This window comes from Maniola hyperantus, chromosome 6, assembly GCF_902806685.2.
Source record: "Maniola hyperantus chromosome 6, iAphHyp1.2, whole genome shotgun sequence".
Taxonomy (NCBI): Eukaryota; Metazoa; Arthropoda; class Insecta; order Lepidoptera; family Nymphalidae; genus Maniola; species Maniola hyperantus.
In genome coordinates, this window is record NC_048541.1 from 8815975 (window position 1) to 8831789 (window position 15815).

Below are 15815 nucleotides of genomic sequence, written 5' to 3' on the forward strand. Positions count from 1 at the left end.
TTTGATACCTCTAAAGTCTAAACCTACACTACGCGACAGGTTGAAAAAATGGTAATCGGGGAGGGAATCAGCTAGTAATTCATAAAACAAAGTTCCTTTGCCGATTTGGTCTGTCTGTGAGCGCTAATCTCAGAAGTGACTGTAGAGATTTTAACATAGGTGTCACTAATGTATCTACTAAATATGCGCGGTTTTGTAAAAAAAAATCTTTGTCTTCTTGAGTCGTTACATGGTTTTACGATGTAGCTAATTTGATTTTCAAGTGAACAAAAATAATGAATATTGTTAGCTTGATGATGCCCGCAACTTTATCATCGTGGATTTAGGTTTCTAAATTCCGTGAGAGCTCTTTAATTTTCCGGGATCAAAATATAGCATTTTATGAATCGAAAGCTTGCCTTGAAACCTACCTGAGTAGTTCTTATTTTGTGCTGGATGATGGCCGCGACTTCGTCCGCGTGGATTTACTTTTTTTTAAAATCCCGTGGGAGCTCTTTAATGTTCCTGTATAAAAAGTAGCGTATGTCCTTCCCCGGAACGTAAGGTAGCTCTATACCAAATTTCAACAAAATCGGTTGAACTGTTGGGCCGTGAAAAGCTCGCAGACAGACAGACAGACACATTTTCGCATTTATAATATTAGTAATTAGTATGGATTTCATGTGTAATTTTATATTTTTATACATAAGAGGGAAAAATGTTTGTATAGTCCATTAAGCTGTGATTTAAACCTGTATTTACCCGTCAAGCCATCAGGAGAGTTTTATTTTGTATGCCACTACTTCAAGAAATCTCTTTTGTAATAGGTACACTTCCACTTAACATAATGTGTATTTATGGACGCTTAGAGAGAAAGTTCAAGATTGAACTACGGGTTGTAGTAAAGCCTTGTACAGAGTACAGATAAAAACTGCGACTGAATGGCAAGACTGAACGCGAACATACGCATGTACGATTTGTAAAGTTTCATTTACGCCACAGTATCATAGTGCGACAATAGCGACATGTTACATGGCCGCTTATTACAATAATTTAAAATGTATCTAAGTATAATAATAATATTCCAATTCTACAGCACGATTTTGTCTTGACATAAAAGAGATTGCTGCATGCTGCTTAAGCGCGTTTGTGCACTCATCCGTATTCGGATCGTATTCGTGTTTTTATGTAGGCAAAAAAAAGGATCGCCGTGTTTTTGCTTACATAAAAACACGAATACGATCCGAATACGGATGTGTGCACAAACGCGCTTAAGCAGCATGCAGCTGCAAAATTAATGTTTCTAATTGTAACATGCAGCATGCTGCAATGTTGTATGTTATTGCTCCGCCGTAAAACAGACCTAACACAAAAACTACATAATACAATGCATTAGTTATTTTCATTATTAATCTAAGGGTACTTATGATCTGACAGTTGACACATAGAGCAAATATGGCGATACCTTTCCCAAATTTTATGCAGCACGTGCACTGTAGAGCGGAAACGTTGACGTGGCGCATGTGTGTCCAAGACCTTAAATAAAACTTATAGTTTCTTCGATTCTTAAAAGCAATGTAATGAACCGGCCGAATGTAGTCTATTCCTTGAGTACTCTTATATTTTAAACTGAATGGATCTTATCGTATCGGATCTTTCATTTAGATATGCATTAAATTGTGGGGACAGCAGATAAGCCGTGTCGCATATTGATGTGCCGGCACCGGCCCTCCTTTAAAACGATACACGTATTTTTAATTGACAGACTTATACACCTTCAAAATCACCGCGGTTAGATTTCTCAAGATACTTCCTTATCGAATGAGATACCAATTAAATAGACCATAGAGATATGCCGAGTTCAACATTTGTATCTACTTAAAAGTTCTAATTATCTTTTTTAGTGTTTCATACCTACTCGCAAGAAAATAACGGAACACTTATGGATCCACCTTGGGGTCTGTCTAACTGACAACATTTTATTCAGAAACTTGTCTGGTTTTTAATTGATAAAATTACAGGAATAGATTTCAATCATTACGATAGTAAAGCGATTTGCTGTGACCTCAAAAACTATATAATCTTGACTTATACGTTGAACATTATTTTCTAAGTTTATTTTTAGTTTATTTAAATTTTAATCATCTTGATGTGTCTGAAAGTACATACCTACTTAAATAAATTAATAAATACCTACTTAATTTTGATTGTAAATTTTTCAAAAATGTCTTTTACAATAACCTTATCTTTTACGAACACAACATAAAATCTGCCAAATCTCTCGAGTTGTTCTCGTGTTCTCAAGTGAAGATCTTCCTTCCATACATGCGGAAATTGATTTACATATTTACCTATGTATTAAAGTTATCTTTTTTGTGGGAAATGTTTTATCACTGGTAACACAGAATTCCACAATTAAAAATCAGAAGTCATGATGGTCCTAAAAACTATCGAAAAATAACTTTAGTATAATACTTAGTAAAATAAGAATGGAATAATTATTTATCTAAGTAATCAGTAGGTATTTCTACCTATAGTCATCAATAAAATAATAAATTATTATTATTAGAATTTTCCCATTATCCTCTACTGTATAGCCTTACTTAAAGTTTCTTTTTAGTTTGTCGATAGAAACTTTATAATGGGGAAAAGAAAAGAAGCAATTTCATTTTACGAGCTAACTTTAATAAACTACTTAATTTATGTTAATTAACGTCCCCGCTTCCCTGACTTGTATAGGTTGTTACTTTTCAAAATAGAAATTATACTAACCCGTGTTTTCTTTCATGTTATTTTTATTGGAGCTATAAACTATAGTCGAGCATAAGCCTGTTAAAAAGCCACATCCCATGGACGGGTAAAGACTATCTCTCTTTGAGCACACAAACTGGAAACTAATCAAAGACAAATTGGCAAAACGAAGTTAGTAGTAGTAGTTAGAGTTAAGACATCTTTTTGACGGATAAACTAATAAAAGTATGTGCATGTAAATAAATACCTTAAATATCTACTGATACAAAAAATACTACGCTTACTTCCAATAGAATGAGAACGCAATATTAGATACAATATGTATGTGTTTGGAACAAGATGCAGTTGGTTTGTGTATGAGTCTCTTACCATTTTCCTCAAAAATCAATGCAGCAATTATGATGCGGTTTTTGCATTTGTTATGGCGGCTTATGTAACTATGAAACTCAAAGCTTGTTCTTAGAAGACAATTAGTATTACAGTACGCGGCAGAAAATAATGTACATCATCATCATACATGTTTTGTATATCATCGTCTCTGTGTCGTTGAGACCGACAAAACGTCACATAGGTATGAGTGACAGAGACAACACTTTACAAAGCCAAAATCTCATTCTAAAAGTCGATGGACATTATTTTCTGCCGCGTACTGTACCTATCCAAAATGTATGTCTATCCAAAATTCAAACAATCTTTAAAAAGAATTCGGGACTAAAATTAACAGTTTAAAAGTTAGTCAGCTATATTTACACAAGTTTGTATAAGTAATATGAATGAAAGTCGCAACCTACCAATGAAACAGCACCACGCGCCCGTTGATTTAGTCTCATTATTAAACTCTATTCATAAATCTTTCCTCGGCGTTCGTATAATCATTTGGTTCCAGAAACACAATAAAAATATTTGTTGAACACGCCTTCGGCGTTCCGGATATGTAGCGAATAAAAAGCGTTCTGTACTTTAATCCGACATAAATCTCCTAGTGTACAGTAGTTCTGCCGGTGTAATGAAAAAATGTGAACCATCTGTTGCACCCTTCATTACGTCCAGCACGATGAATGGGCACGAATATATAGCAGCGTGAACTTTTTTAATGTAATTGAAATTTGGAGGACCCCAAAGTTTTATTTAAACTCTCCCTACAAAATGTAACTAAACGCTAAAATAATGTATGGATACATTTAACATGTGATACACCGCGACACGTGGTACCTACTTACCTACAATTTTTTTAATCGAAGTTATTGATTTACACTTTTTTTAAGTAGGTAAGTAAGTGGTAACTGTTAACGTAGCATGCTCTTAAATTTGTATTTGTATTTGTATTTATTTATTTATTAAAGAAGAATATTTGCAGGTTACAACAAGTTTGGTGCATAGGAATTATTTCATATACATACATATTTATATATACATATATTCATATTTGGTAAATAGGAGCAATGATTTCATACAGAAATATGTTCTTAGCTATTTCTGGCGAAGACTTAAAAGTGTAAAAACGAATAATTTATTGTTGTTGTCTTTATTAATTTTGTCAATTTTTAGTACTTTTTTGGTACACGCATTTTCTTCAATTAGGCATTAACTGACTCTCCGTCTTCATTTTAAAGGCTGCTTTACGCCAGAGCAACATAGTGAGACTCTGAAGCATCCATAGGGCTTCATGCTACAATAATTTCAAATGTAGACAAGAATCGTCGTAATATTCCGACTATACAGCACTATTAAATACGGAATTTCTACCATTTCCATTCTGTAGGTTGCTGCATTGTCGCATTTTGCTGTTTTGGCTTAGAACAGCCTTAACGCGTTTTATGTATGAACCTTCACATAGAGACTATCATTATAGATTTTAGTGAAAAGTTTAATAAATATTATCCGTTTAGCACTTTTTGAGATAGGCCCATTTTGACAGACATAATATAGTGATAACCAATCTACATATAATACAATTTAATATTAATATGTAAAGAATTTAATACCGTTACCTAATAAAGACGCATGGGAAACGTGTCGAACTTGAATATAGTTAAACATTTTATTTACCTAAAAAGGCTTTTTTGCAAAACCATATAGACTCATCGATAATACCGGTTTTTAATCAAGTTTGGAGAACCTGGTTCTTATTATACAGACCAAATTGTATAGTTATTTTATTATACCTACTTAAGTTTCTTTTATTGTTCTCTCTACTCGTTATGTTTTTATTAACAGATTTACATATTTTTTATTTACCAGATAAGTACATATTTTCATAGGTTTTTAATACCATTGACTTGTCAACTTGTCTGCACATTACTATATTAATAGGCATAATAAAATATTATTAGTTACTTATGCTTTAAAAAATTTAAGAATAGATACATGAAATATTTTATTAGATCATTGGCACCTATGAATGTATCAAAATTTTGACCTATTCTCATAGATACTCTATCCTAAATATTTCAATTACAGTGTGCTCGAAGAAATGGCAAAGTAATTTCACTTTCGCCATAAATTGAGTGTCTAATAAAATTGTCCTGGCGTAGGGGCAGAGTGAACTAGAGTGTGGGAACTCTCGGTTTAATCCTGAAATGACGATAATATATCAAATATTAGGCTATGGTGACGTGAAATCAAAGAAAAATAGACTATTTTGAGGCTACCTAGCTTGAAATGTAAGAATATTTGACGCGTGCCATTGACATCGAAGCCTCGGCGTTTTGTTATAAGTTCCTAAGTTCCTGTAGTAATTTATAATTTCTTAATTGACTCTGGTCTGTTTTGATGAGAGGCTTCGGCCGTGGTTACTTTGTTAGTACCTAGTTAAAGTCATGCCATCACGCGATTTAGCGACTCCCTATGTATACTACCTATTCCGCGTAGAAACCAATAGGAAAACTGCCACAGCTCTTTCCAGTTGCCTGGATCTTAGGCAGCAACATTACTTTAGTATTGCTAATTGCTATGGAGTCTGAAAAAGTAGCAGCTATCCTATAACTATGAATTTTGGAAGGGTAAATTTTGCTTTACCTATAGCCAGGTACCTATACTGTTCACACAATATTTCAAAGGTCTAAACCGTCAATCTTTTCTGTGATTGTGGCCTGTGGGTCTTATTCGTATAGTTTTTCAATGTATTTATTTCTTTGATATTTTGTCAAACTTCTCTACATATTTTCTCTATTAAGTTTGCACTCGTTGGAGATAGATTTGTTCTTGTCCACACTTCTTAAAATAGGGCAAACAAGACCTCGACCCTCCGCGAATGTGGATCATATTTACACGAGAAAAGGACGCTAAAATGATGTCGCTCATATAAATGAAAGAGATAGATTGACGCACACGAAGCGGAAGATTTATCACGTGACTAATACCAAGTCAGTGCGACGGCGGGTCTGTATCCCTCGGGACTCTATCAAACGAGTTTGCTCCCCCATCGCACGATGCAATCTATGCTGAATCGTATTACAATAAATTGTATTAACTCGAAAAATAGTACAGATAGCAAACATCGTCCATCTGCACACAATCGTCCCGTGCATCGCTCTGACGTATTCAACGACCCTCTATTTCCTCACATCAGTTCTATGGCGAAATTTATAGATTTTACGAGGGATCATCGGGAAAAGGAGCAACTTACCACATTGCGATATATCATTTTTGTGGGCGGAAATTACGTCATCTGTGCCGTTTTATGTGTTGTTCGATGTTCTTTATTGGCTTTTATTTAAAGCTAAAACTATTTATTTCACGGCGCAATGTCTCCAGACTGAAATATAATAATAGTATTATTTACACTGATTTATGACTTGTTATTCCCCGTGCGGTTTGCTGCAAATGAAATAACGAACACACAGAAATTGTTTTATTCGACCTTTATGCACAACAATCGCTTATCTGAATTTAGCAGCGTTGGATTTAAAAATCAATAAGAGTTACCATGAATATAAATTACCGATTTACCCATAGATCCCCAGGACGATAAAACTTATTGGCGTTAAGTACCTACTGTCCCGCAACCCAGTAGAAGTAAACTGTCCGATTTGGAGCCCTGATAACCAAATGGCGTCAACGCATTGAGAATCTTATCTCCCGCTGAATCTTTGAGATAAATGATCTGTCAAGGGACGATGATAATTTAATTATTCTGACAACAACTCGGATTATGTAAAACATCTGCATCTTTAGGTATATTTTACTAGACCTTTGTTAATTTAATATTTATATTGTTGTAAGTAGGTATAGCTACTGTTGAAATAATACCTAATAATCTCTTACTATGCCTATATATCTATTTTATTGATTAATTATATTTTTACTTGCTTAATATGGTAGGTACCATTTAGGTACATTGATTAGCTATAGCAAAATAAGAACTCTCAAAAAGCAACGGTAGAGACGAGTTATTATAATCTCTTGTAATATTCTTATCTATATCACCACCCACACTTGGCATTTATTATTCGATAACTAAAACTTGACCCTAATTTTTAATCTCCAACAAATTCTGCTACGCATTCCATTAATTCTGTAAATTACTTGGACATCCGGCCATCTATTTGAATATCTTTCAACAAATTGAAGACCAATAATCAAAAGTAAATGTTAGGCAATTACTCCGATTCCGTCTTGCCGTTACGTCAATTAAATCGTATGAGGATTGACATATGGCTTTTATTTAGGGCGGTGGGTGTAACCAGATCCTGACTTGCGCACACGCTCACAAACAAAACAAACATTGCATCTTTAATGGGGCATCAAATCCCGGTCGCATGCAGACTTCGTATAAAACTAATAAACGTACACAATCAATTCCCTTTAAAATACGATTCGACGATCTTTTGCTTCCCTTGAAACTGTTGCTACTTTGCTACGTAGATTGATTAAATTTTGAGTATTACTTACAACGAATAATATTGTTATTCGTAGGAGTCTTATGATAAAGAAAAATCATATAGCAAAAAACAAGCTTACGGGGCTTAGCAACTATGTTTTTGTTAAAATAACTTCTTTCACAGTCGAATTTTATTTATAAAATCATCATAGATGAAAAATTATTATTAATAACGATGCGACGGTTGGAACGTTCAATAGGAAAACCCGTGCTCATCCTGTTTTAGAAGCGTAAAGGATTCTCTTGCATAGCGTGGCTGCTGGTCGTTATAGTAACTGAGGTAATAAGCAGACAACGGCAAACCCGGGAGCAAGAAATGGTTCAGTGTAACCGAGCCACCTACGTGCTTGCAGGCCGCCCGAACCGATGCTCCGGAACCAATCGCTCCGTCACACTGCCACGAAATGCGCCTCAGCCATGCTTCGGTTAATTAAAACTCAACGGGACGTCACGACACTTGCCCTACTCATAGATGCATCTATCGAACGTCACATTCTCAAGCGACATTTCTCTTTGTGTCGCATTTTGTAATGTACGAGTAGCTTATAAGGAGATCAATGCTCTTTATTTTGACTTCTGGATATTATTGATCGAATGAACCTACGCTTTTAATGGAATTTCTGATTTAAAAGTAACACGGAGTCCTAAAATTCATTGTGTTAAAAAACAAACAATGTCCTTATGTATTTATATTTTTTTTTCTTTGTTTCAGCATTATCGTCAATTAAAAGTAATATAGACAATTCTAATTGTATTCTGGTACAAGATGTAAAAGCAGTCACTCACTCACACGGAATAAGAGACGCTTTATCGACATCCTCACCATCAGATGGTATGTTATTGTAATGTTTTTATTTGCTGCAAATTTCTAAAACAAATTTCATATAATTTCATGCATACAATTTCTATTTTTTGCAGAATCAATATCAACCTCATCATTAGGGTGGTCAACGACTGCAGAAGCAGCATTAGAATCAGCAGTAATACCTCAACAAGCACAACAAGCTGCCCCACCACCTTGGTCGCCAGCTCTAGAAGTAAGGGACTTTGATGAACTTCATAGTGCCACAATACCCGCTTATCAATTTTGGAGTTCGGAATTTAGAAACAAACAACCTGCATTTGTTAGTCTTAATTTTACCGTACCCTGGGGTGCAAATTTTGCCGTCTATGGAAGAAGAAATGTGGCTCCGAGTGTAACTCAATATGACTTCGTCGAATTTATCCGAGGCGGCAGGGTTGATCATCGACTAAGAAGAAGAAGAAGCCCGCACAGACATGACTCATTTGAACGTACTTTAAATGACTGGGATGCGGTATTAAGCACGCTTAGTCCATATCAAAGATGGAACCACACGATAAGCAAGCGATCCACAGATATGAGGGTAAATGTTAGTATACTACAATACCTTGACACGGGAAGATGGTTTATATCGATATATAACGACGAACTTCAGCCACATCATGTCGAAATGATTGTTTCCGAAGCAGAAGGTGTCACGAACTCTTGTCCCGATGATTGTTCTGGTCATGGGTCTTGCTATCTTGGAAAATGCGATTGTATGGACGGATTTGAAGGACATGATTGTTCGAAAAGTAAGTAATTGAAACAATCGACGTAGAAATACAATGAAACACCTGTGATATTGTGGTCGAAATTGACCGTCTTTATGATTTTCAGGTGTATGTCCTGTACTTTGTTCTGCTCACGGCGCTTACGCAGGTGGTATATGTCACTGTTCTGAAGGATGGAAAGGAGCTGAATGCGATATACCAGCTCACGATTGTGAACCTGCCGATTGTTCTGGTCGTGGACAATGTATAGCTGGGCAATGTCATTGTAAGCCTGGTTGGAAAGGCACAAAATGTGACGAAGGTTGGTTCAGTAGGCACATAGTAACATTTAAAAAACTTTCTTCTTTTTCAATTCTTTATTGGTAACTAACACTCGTTGTTGCTATCTTGCAGAGGACTGTCTGGATCCTACTTGTGGCAATCATGGTTCTTGTGTCCGCGGTCGTTGCGTGTGCCGTGCTGGTTGGCGAGGCGCTGCCTGTACAGAACGTGATGCACGGGTTCAGCGATGTCTACCTGCTTGTTCTCAGAGAGGTGTATATGACTTGGATGCGGGAAGATGTGTATGTGACCCACTGTACACTGGCGATGACTGCTCCCAAGGTAATATAATATAATTTGTAAAGTTCTTCTTCGTTCTCTAACATGTTTCTGATATTAATCAGGATCAGATTGTAATTCCAAACCGTTAGGTACTAAGCTAAATATTATTTAGTCGAGTGACCGCCATATTTTGACCTCACGCCACGACCACACCACCCTAAACCAACAAGTAAAATTGATCGCCATATATCATTTCCCGAAAATTCCTGTCTTACTACTTACAGTTGTATGTTCACTGGATTGCGGACCACACGGGGTATGTGCGGAAGGCGTTTGTCGGTGTGATGATGGCTGGACTGGGTCACTGTGCGACCAACGACCCTGTGACAGTCGTTGTCACGAACATGGCCAATGCAAAAATGGGACGTGTGTTTGCACGCAAGGGTGGAATGGCAGGCATTGCACATTACGTAAGTGTATTTTCTAACTCCTAACCATATTCACTTATTGTATTGAATAAAAGTTAAACAGGTACATACCACGATTAATTAGGCGATTTTTAGCTGCTGATATTTCGACTTAGTTGCATGAGTCGTGGTCACAATGGGACTGTACAGTACATCACAAGCCCGGCCTCTTAGTCCTCTCTGGAAGAATGGGGAATGGGGAAACTCGTGCAGAGGACTAAATCCCTTTTAGTTATTAAGTACTAACATAGTGATTAAGTATTTTTGTTACTAACTCCTTAGTGTTTTAGTATTAACATAGTTATTAAGTATATTTTATTGTTACTAACACTTAATGGATCTTTTGTTGTCCGATTAAATAAATGAATTTAATTGAATTGAATTTGTGTATTAGATATACTTTTATAAAGTTTTCAGAACCGCGTTGTTGCGTGTTGAGTCTAAAAGTCTAAATTATTAATGTTCTTAAAAAAATTAACAATTTTACCATATTTTTATCAGCTGGTTGTCCGAACGGTTGCACTCGCCACGGCCAGTGTCTGCTGGAAGACGGGGTATACCGCTGTTCATGCGCCGACGGCTGGGCTGGCTCCGACTGCTCCATCGCCCTGGAACTGTCCTGCAGCGACAATGAAGATAATGACGAAGGTAATATTACTAGCAAACCGTGATTTATTTGTAAATTTCAATTGGCCTGGATTCATTTGTAAGTTGATTGGTTGACAATGGAACTACCGTTTTGAAGATGGCATGACGGACTGCTCGGACTCTGAGTGCTGCAGCCGGCCGGAATGCACCGAGCATATAATGTGTTTGGCGTCCAACGACCCTGTCGAAGTGTTGCTTCGTAAGCAGCCTCCATCAGTCACCGCCTCCTTCTACCAACGCGTCAAATTCCTTATCGAAGAAAATTCTGTCCAAAGCTATGCGCACATGGACGAATACTCCGAAGGGTAAGTGATCCATGATTGATTATAATTCGTTAATATACCTATTTATAACACCAAATCACTTCATACGTGAAAGATATCGACATTGTAAAGTGTGTTTTAAATTAGTAATTTCATGAACGAAATCTTTTACTCGACTTAGGTTTCGAATTGACCTATCGGTTTTGCACAGTTATAAATTGATAAATTGCACCCAATAATATTTGTAGAATCGTAATATCATCGCCATACTAATGATATCCGTCAACCTGCAGTAAAAAACTAAACCTATGATGACATTGTATTTAGGAACTAGCACCTTACCAAGTATGATCCCTATCATCTTCCTAAACCTCTCCGAGGATTTGGTGTGGTTATTTTGATTTGATTAAGAAAGTATTTTTGAAATTTACTGTTTATTTCACATCTGGTGGAAGTGTTTTGATTTTCCTATTTTTTACAAAGCAAACTTATTGATTTATTATTTGCAATCCCGGCATGGTTAACACTTTCTTGTTAAATTTTTAGTTTCATTATGTTAAAATCATTATGTTTTCACACCAGATCCGATGTGTTGTGTATTGTCTAATGTTTATCCCTTGTGTGTGTCTTACCCTACCCGTTTGTCTCAATAAAATAAAAGCGTCTGATAAAATAATCGAATATAATTCTGAGTGCTCAAAGCTTTGAAACAGTTTTGTTTGTCTTTCGTCTAGTTGATTATATGCGAAATTAAACAAGAATAGTTTCATTATTTATTTTAATCATGACTCAAATTATGTCAGAATCATAAATACAGCATATTGAGATCTTTGAAAAGTTTAAGAACAAAACTGTAGTTTTTTCAAAAGTAATCATATTATACGTTTATACTTCTCTCATGATCTGAGTCCAGCGAATACTTATCATAAATGAAAAAATACAATAATTATTTATGAGTACGGTTCAATCAGTAAAAAAAATGTCGTTCGATCACTTACAATAACAAAATAAGACAAAGCAAAACTGAATAAATAAAGTAGACAACCCACCTCGCTTTATATGCAAAAGCGCCTCCAAAGTTTGTTTGCATTAAAACACGAGCCGCTTAACTATTTTATTTGTGTTGAATACCTACTCCGGAAGGGTTATATTGCGTTCTGGCATTTGTTTCATTTCAACTTTGTAATAAAATTAAAAACAAATTTCACTATCCAGCTACCCATTTTTTCACAACAACCGATATCATAGTGCAGCTTGCAATTATAGTTTTCCAAAAAATATATTTTTACGAATACTCATTTCATGCAAAACTAAATAGTGGTGGTGTTGTTCTAATGCAAACGGGCTTCATCCTTAATTAGTACTAACGTATAGGAATCAATTAAAGGCAGTCATTAAAGCAAGTGTTATAACGCAAGGTAACCAGCGTAGACGAGCGCAACCGGCCGCAAGGTCGCAAGTTGGGGTGGGGTTGCACTGAGGGATGTAGGTATCTGTGTAGTAATCTGTCCTGTCTTTCTGTGTCCCTGTGCCGCCGTGTGTCCGCCACTCCTAGCGAGTTCTGGAATTCCTTTACACCATGGTAAGTGTCAGTCAGCCCGCCCTCGCCCCTCAGTGTTCAGTATCTGTTAACCTATTCCCTTTTGTTGCAACTCCTGCATATGTGTGTAATGCCGACGCCCGCCGCCTGTCTACTAACTGGCACGCGAACGGCGATACTAACGCTTTTCACTTTTCGTTTACTCCTTTGTCTGTATTCGTTTCATTCTCTATGTGTATGTAACATCTGTATGTCTGTCTTAAATGTTCTTTGTGGTTGCGGCAAAACAGTCGTATGTGTTATCTACACATGTTCATTCGTATTAAATCACCGAGTCCTGAGAAAACGGCGATTCTTTTCAATTATGTTTTGCCGCTACCATAATCGTATTTATTTTGTAATATTTGTTCTCGTCTACTGTGCTTCTATTATAGCTCACATAATACTATGATATACTTTTGTTATACCATAAAAAAACTTAGGAAAATCATTTACGCTTTCACGCAAGACGTTTAAACACAATAGGTTAGGTGTAGGGCTGTAATATATACGAAATGAGACGTGAATTTTATATCGTCAATTGAGCAAAATTCAGCGTACACGCAAATATAACTTTGAATAAACTTTCCCTTTTATGTGTTCCTTACCCTTTGTCTGCGTCTATCATCTGTTAACCAACCCCCTTACCCTATGCCCAAGCTCTTTATGTGTTTAGATCCTAAACCTTGTAACTAATCAAAACAACTTGTTAATAATTTACTTCGAATACTTCACAGCGATATTATGAAACACTGTACATTAAAACCATTGCTTCCATCAACGGTCATCAAGTACTTATCTACATTTTGGTTTAGATGAATTGAAATTGGTGCACTGTAATAAAATTATTCTTGTAACAAAATGTTATTTATCTGTTTTCTCAAGTGTTCTTTGTGATAATTTAGTACCAAAAATAATGATTAAAAATGTTGTCTGTGTTTAGATATTTACGAAAGCTGTATCATTCTTACAGGAGCTGTCAACATGCAAGGAGAGAATAGCATGCAAATAAGTTTACTTACCATTTATTTATAACAAAAATTTATTTATTTCTAATGTGTAAAAATCTTATAGTGACTCCTTTTCTCATGTAGGTACTATGTCCACAACCGCAACTCATAAATCTTCGTGCTTTAATCAATGAAGTCGACGCAAGCGCGCCACTCAAAATACTAAATTGTCTTTCATTAAACCAATAGATATTATTACATTACTTACCTACTCACTATCGAGATTTCTATGGCCAGTAAGTAGATTGTTTGGAATAGGTATTTAGAATAGGAATATGAAAACAATATTCGTCGTTATTTTTTAATTTCAATTCAGTAAAATGATCCCAATAAATAATCCTATTATTTAGGTTACTTAATAAATCATTAATTGTCATGGTTGGCTTTTTAAACATTTCCAATTTCCTGGTGTTAGCATAGGTATAAAGTCTAAAACAGGTCTTAAGTTAGCAGAATTCCAAAAACACTTAACACTTGAGAACATATTTTTTATTAATCAGTTTTAAGTTATTTGAAGTAGAATGCACCAATTTCAAAAGTCGCATTAATTACTTATTTTACATTAAGTACGAACATAGTACATACTTAGCTGTTAAATCGTAATACAATGAAAATAATATGGTCTATGTGGCAGCTGTTACATGCATTATTATACCTACATACCTATCTAGACGGACTTCTGTTTATATATCACTGATATTCAACATCATTTGTATTGAAGAAAATGTCGTGTATGTAAACGGAAGTCTCAACTAGACTAGCTGATCCTGATAAGAGAATGTGCAATGCTAAAAACTTCTTATTTTATTTTTCAATATTTATTTTCATACTTCACTTTCACAGATTTGATTGCAAGTAATATAGCACATTAACCTCAGTCAAAATAGATTTGAGGAAGCTCGCACGGCGATATGATTCACACACGAAACATCTTAAATACAAATAAATTAGTGTTACCGTATCAAATTTTGACACGAATTTAATTTCTCACAATATTTTATTACAATATTATAAATTATAATATAAACCAAATTCTTTAATGCAAACAAGTGCTAAACATCAAGGAGCCTCGATAACTGAATGGTCATGTAGTGAACTGAAATCTGAAAGGTCGAGTTCAAATACCATCGGTTGCACTACTGTCGTTGCTACTCCAAGCACAACCTTATTTACGCCTAGATGACACGGAAAGAGAAATATTAGTCATGATTATACAATATACATACCCATTTCTTTAAAAAACTGAAATAAATTCGACCAATGGAGTATTAGATAGCCTACTGTAAATAATTAGCTATCAATTTGAGTAAAATGAACCCCATTCTAAATCATTTTACTACTAAATCATTAGGTTAGCGCGCCTCTACTTCTAAAATGGTATATAGACGTGGTGTTACTTTGTGGCGGTTAATGATGCCAAAGGTTAAACTATTGGAGATACGAGTTTGGCGTAAGAAAACATATCGTTAATTTCAAAGATAATAAAAACTACATTCAGTCACATATTTTACAACATACAATGCAGCAATTGAATAGGTGCCTAACTATCACCTGCATTAACTAAGAAGAAAAACATCGCGAAAAAACCTGCATACGTGCCTGTAAGTTCTCAATGTGTCTGATATCTGTTCATCTTGTCTAATGTGATGGACTATGGACTTATTTTCCTGAGAGGAAACCTATTCTAAATAGTACTTAGGCCGGGTTGAGATGATGATGATGAACTCTCCATAATGACAGATTTACGCACCATGAATGTTAACTTGAAAAGTAGTGAGCCTTAGTGTGGAGTAGGTAAATACTATGCACCGTTATCGTCGCCGTGTTACTAAAGACGCGTGATACCCTGTGTTAAACCTGTGCCTTTGAATTGCATGACAGAATGCTCTGATGAGCCGCGGCGGTTCTTTTTTGTACGGCCTCTTGAATGCACGTTGTAAACGACAAACTACGCATACCTTCTCGTACTTACTACAAAAAGGAATGCTTTTTCATGCTACACGGTAACCACTTTGCGAATTAAGGTCGTGCCGCCACCTCAATTTCAAACTAGGTTTTGAATTAAATCCTTATTCTGTGCTTACTGCTTTTGGATAGGGATGGTAGTTATTAACCAAG

General features: G+C 35.7%; 1 protein-coding gene across 11 annotated transcripts in view; it reads left to right on the forward strand.

Annotated features, from left to right (window-relative positions):
* The window catches only part of Ten-a (tenascin accessory), a 411424-nt gene that overhangs the window by 381137 nt on the left and 14472 nt on the right, over nucleotides 1-15815 (forward strand). For 9 of the 11 annotated variants that reach the window (XM_069499423.1, XM_069499425.1, XM_069499426.1 and 6 more), the window contains 8 exons: nucleotides 8325-8444; nucleotides 8531-9208; nucleotides 9294-9488; nucleotides 9581-9790; nucleotides 10015-10200; nucleotides 10699-10845; nucleotides 10943-11150; nucleotides 12664-12690. In XM_069499423.1, the coding sequence (XP_069355524.1) occupies nucleotides 8325-8444; nucleotides 8531-9208; nucleotides 9294-9488; nucleotides 9581-9790; nucleotides 10015-10200; nucleotides 10699-10845; nucleotides 10943-11150; nucleotides 12664-12690 (1771 nt within the window). The remainder of the gene's footprint in view (nucleotides 1-8324; nucleotides 8445-8530; nucleotides 9209-9293; nucleotides 9489-9580; nucleotides 9791-10014; nucleotides 10201-10698; nucleotides 10846-10942; nucleotides 11151-12663; nucleotides 12691-15815) is intronic. The other 2 variants (XM_069499424.1, XM_034969851.2) reach the window with 1 other exon arrangement.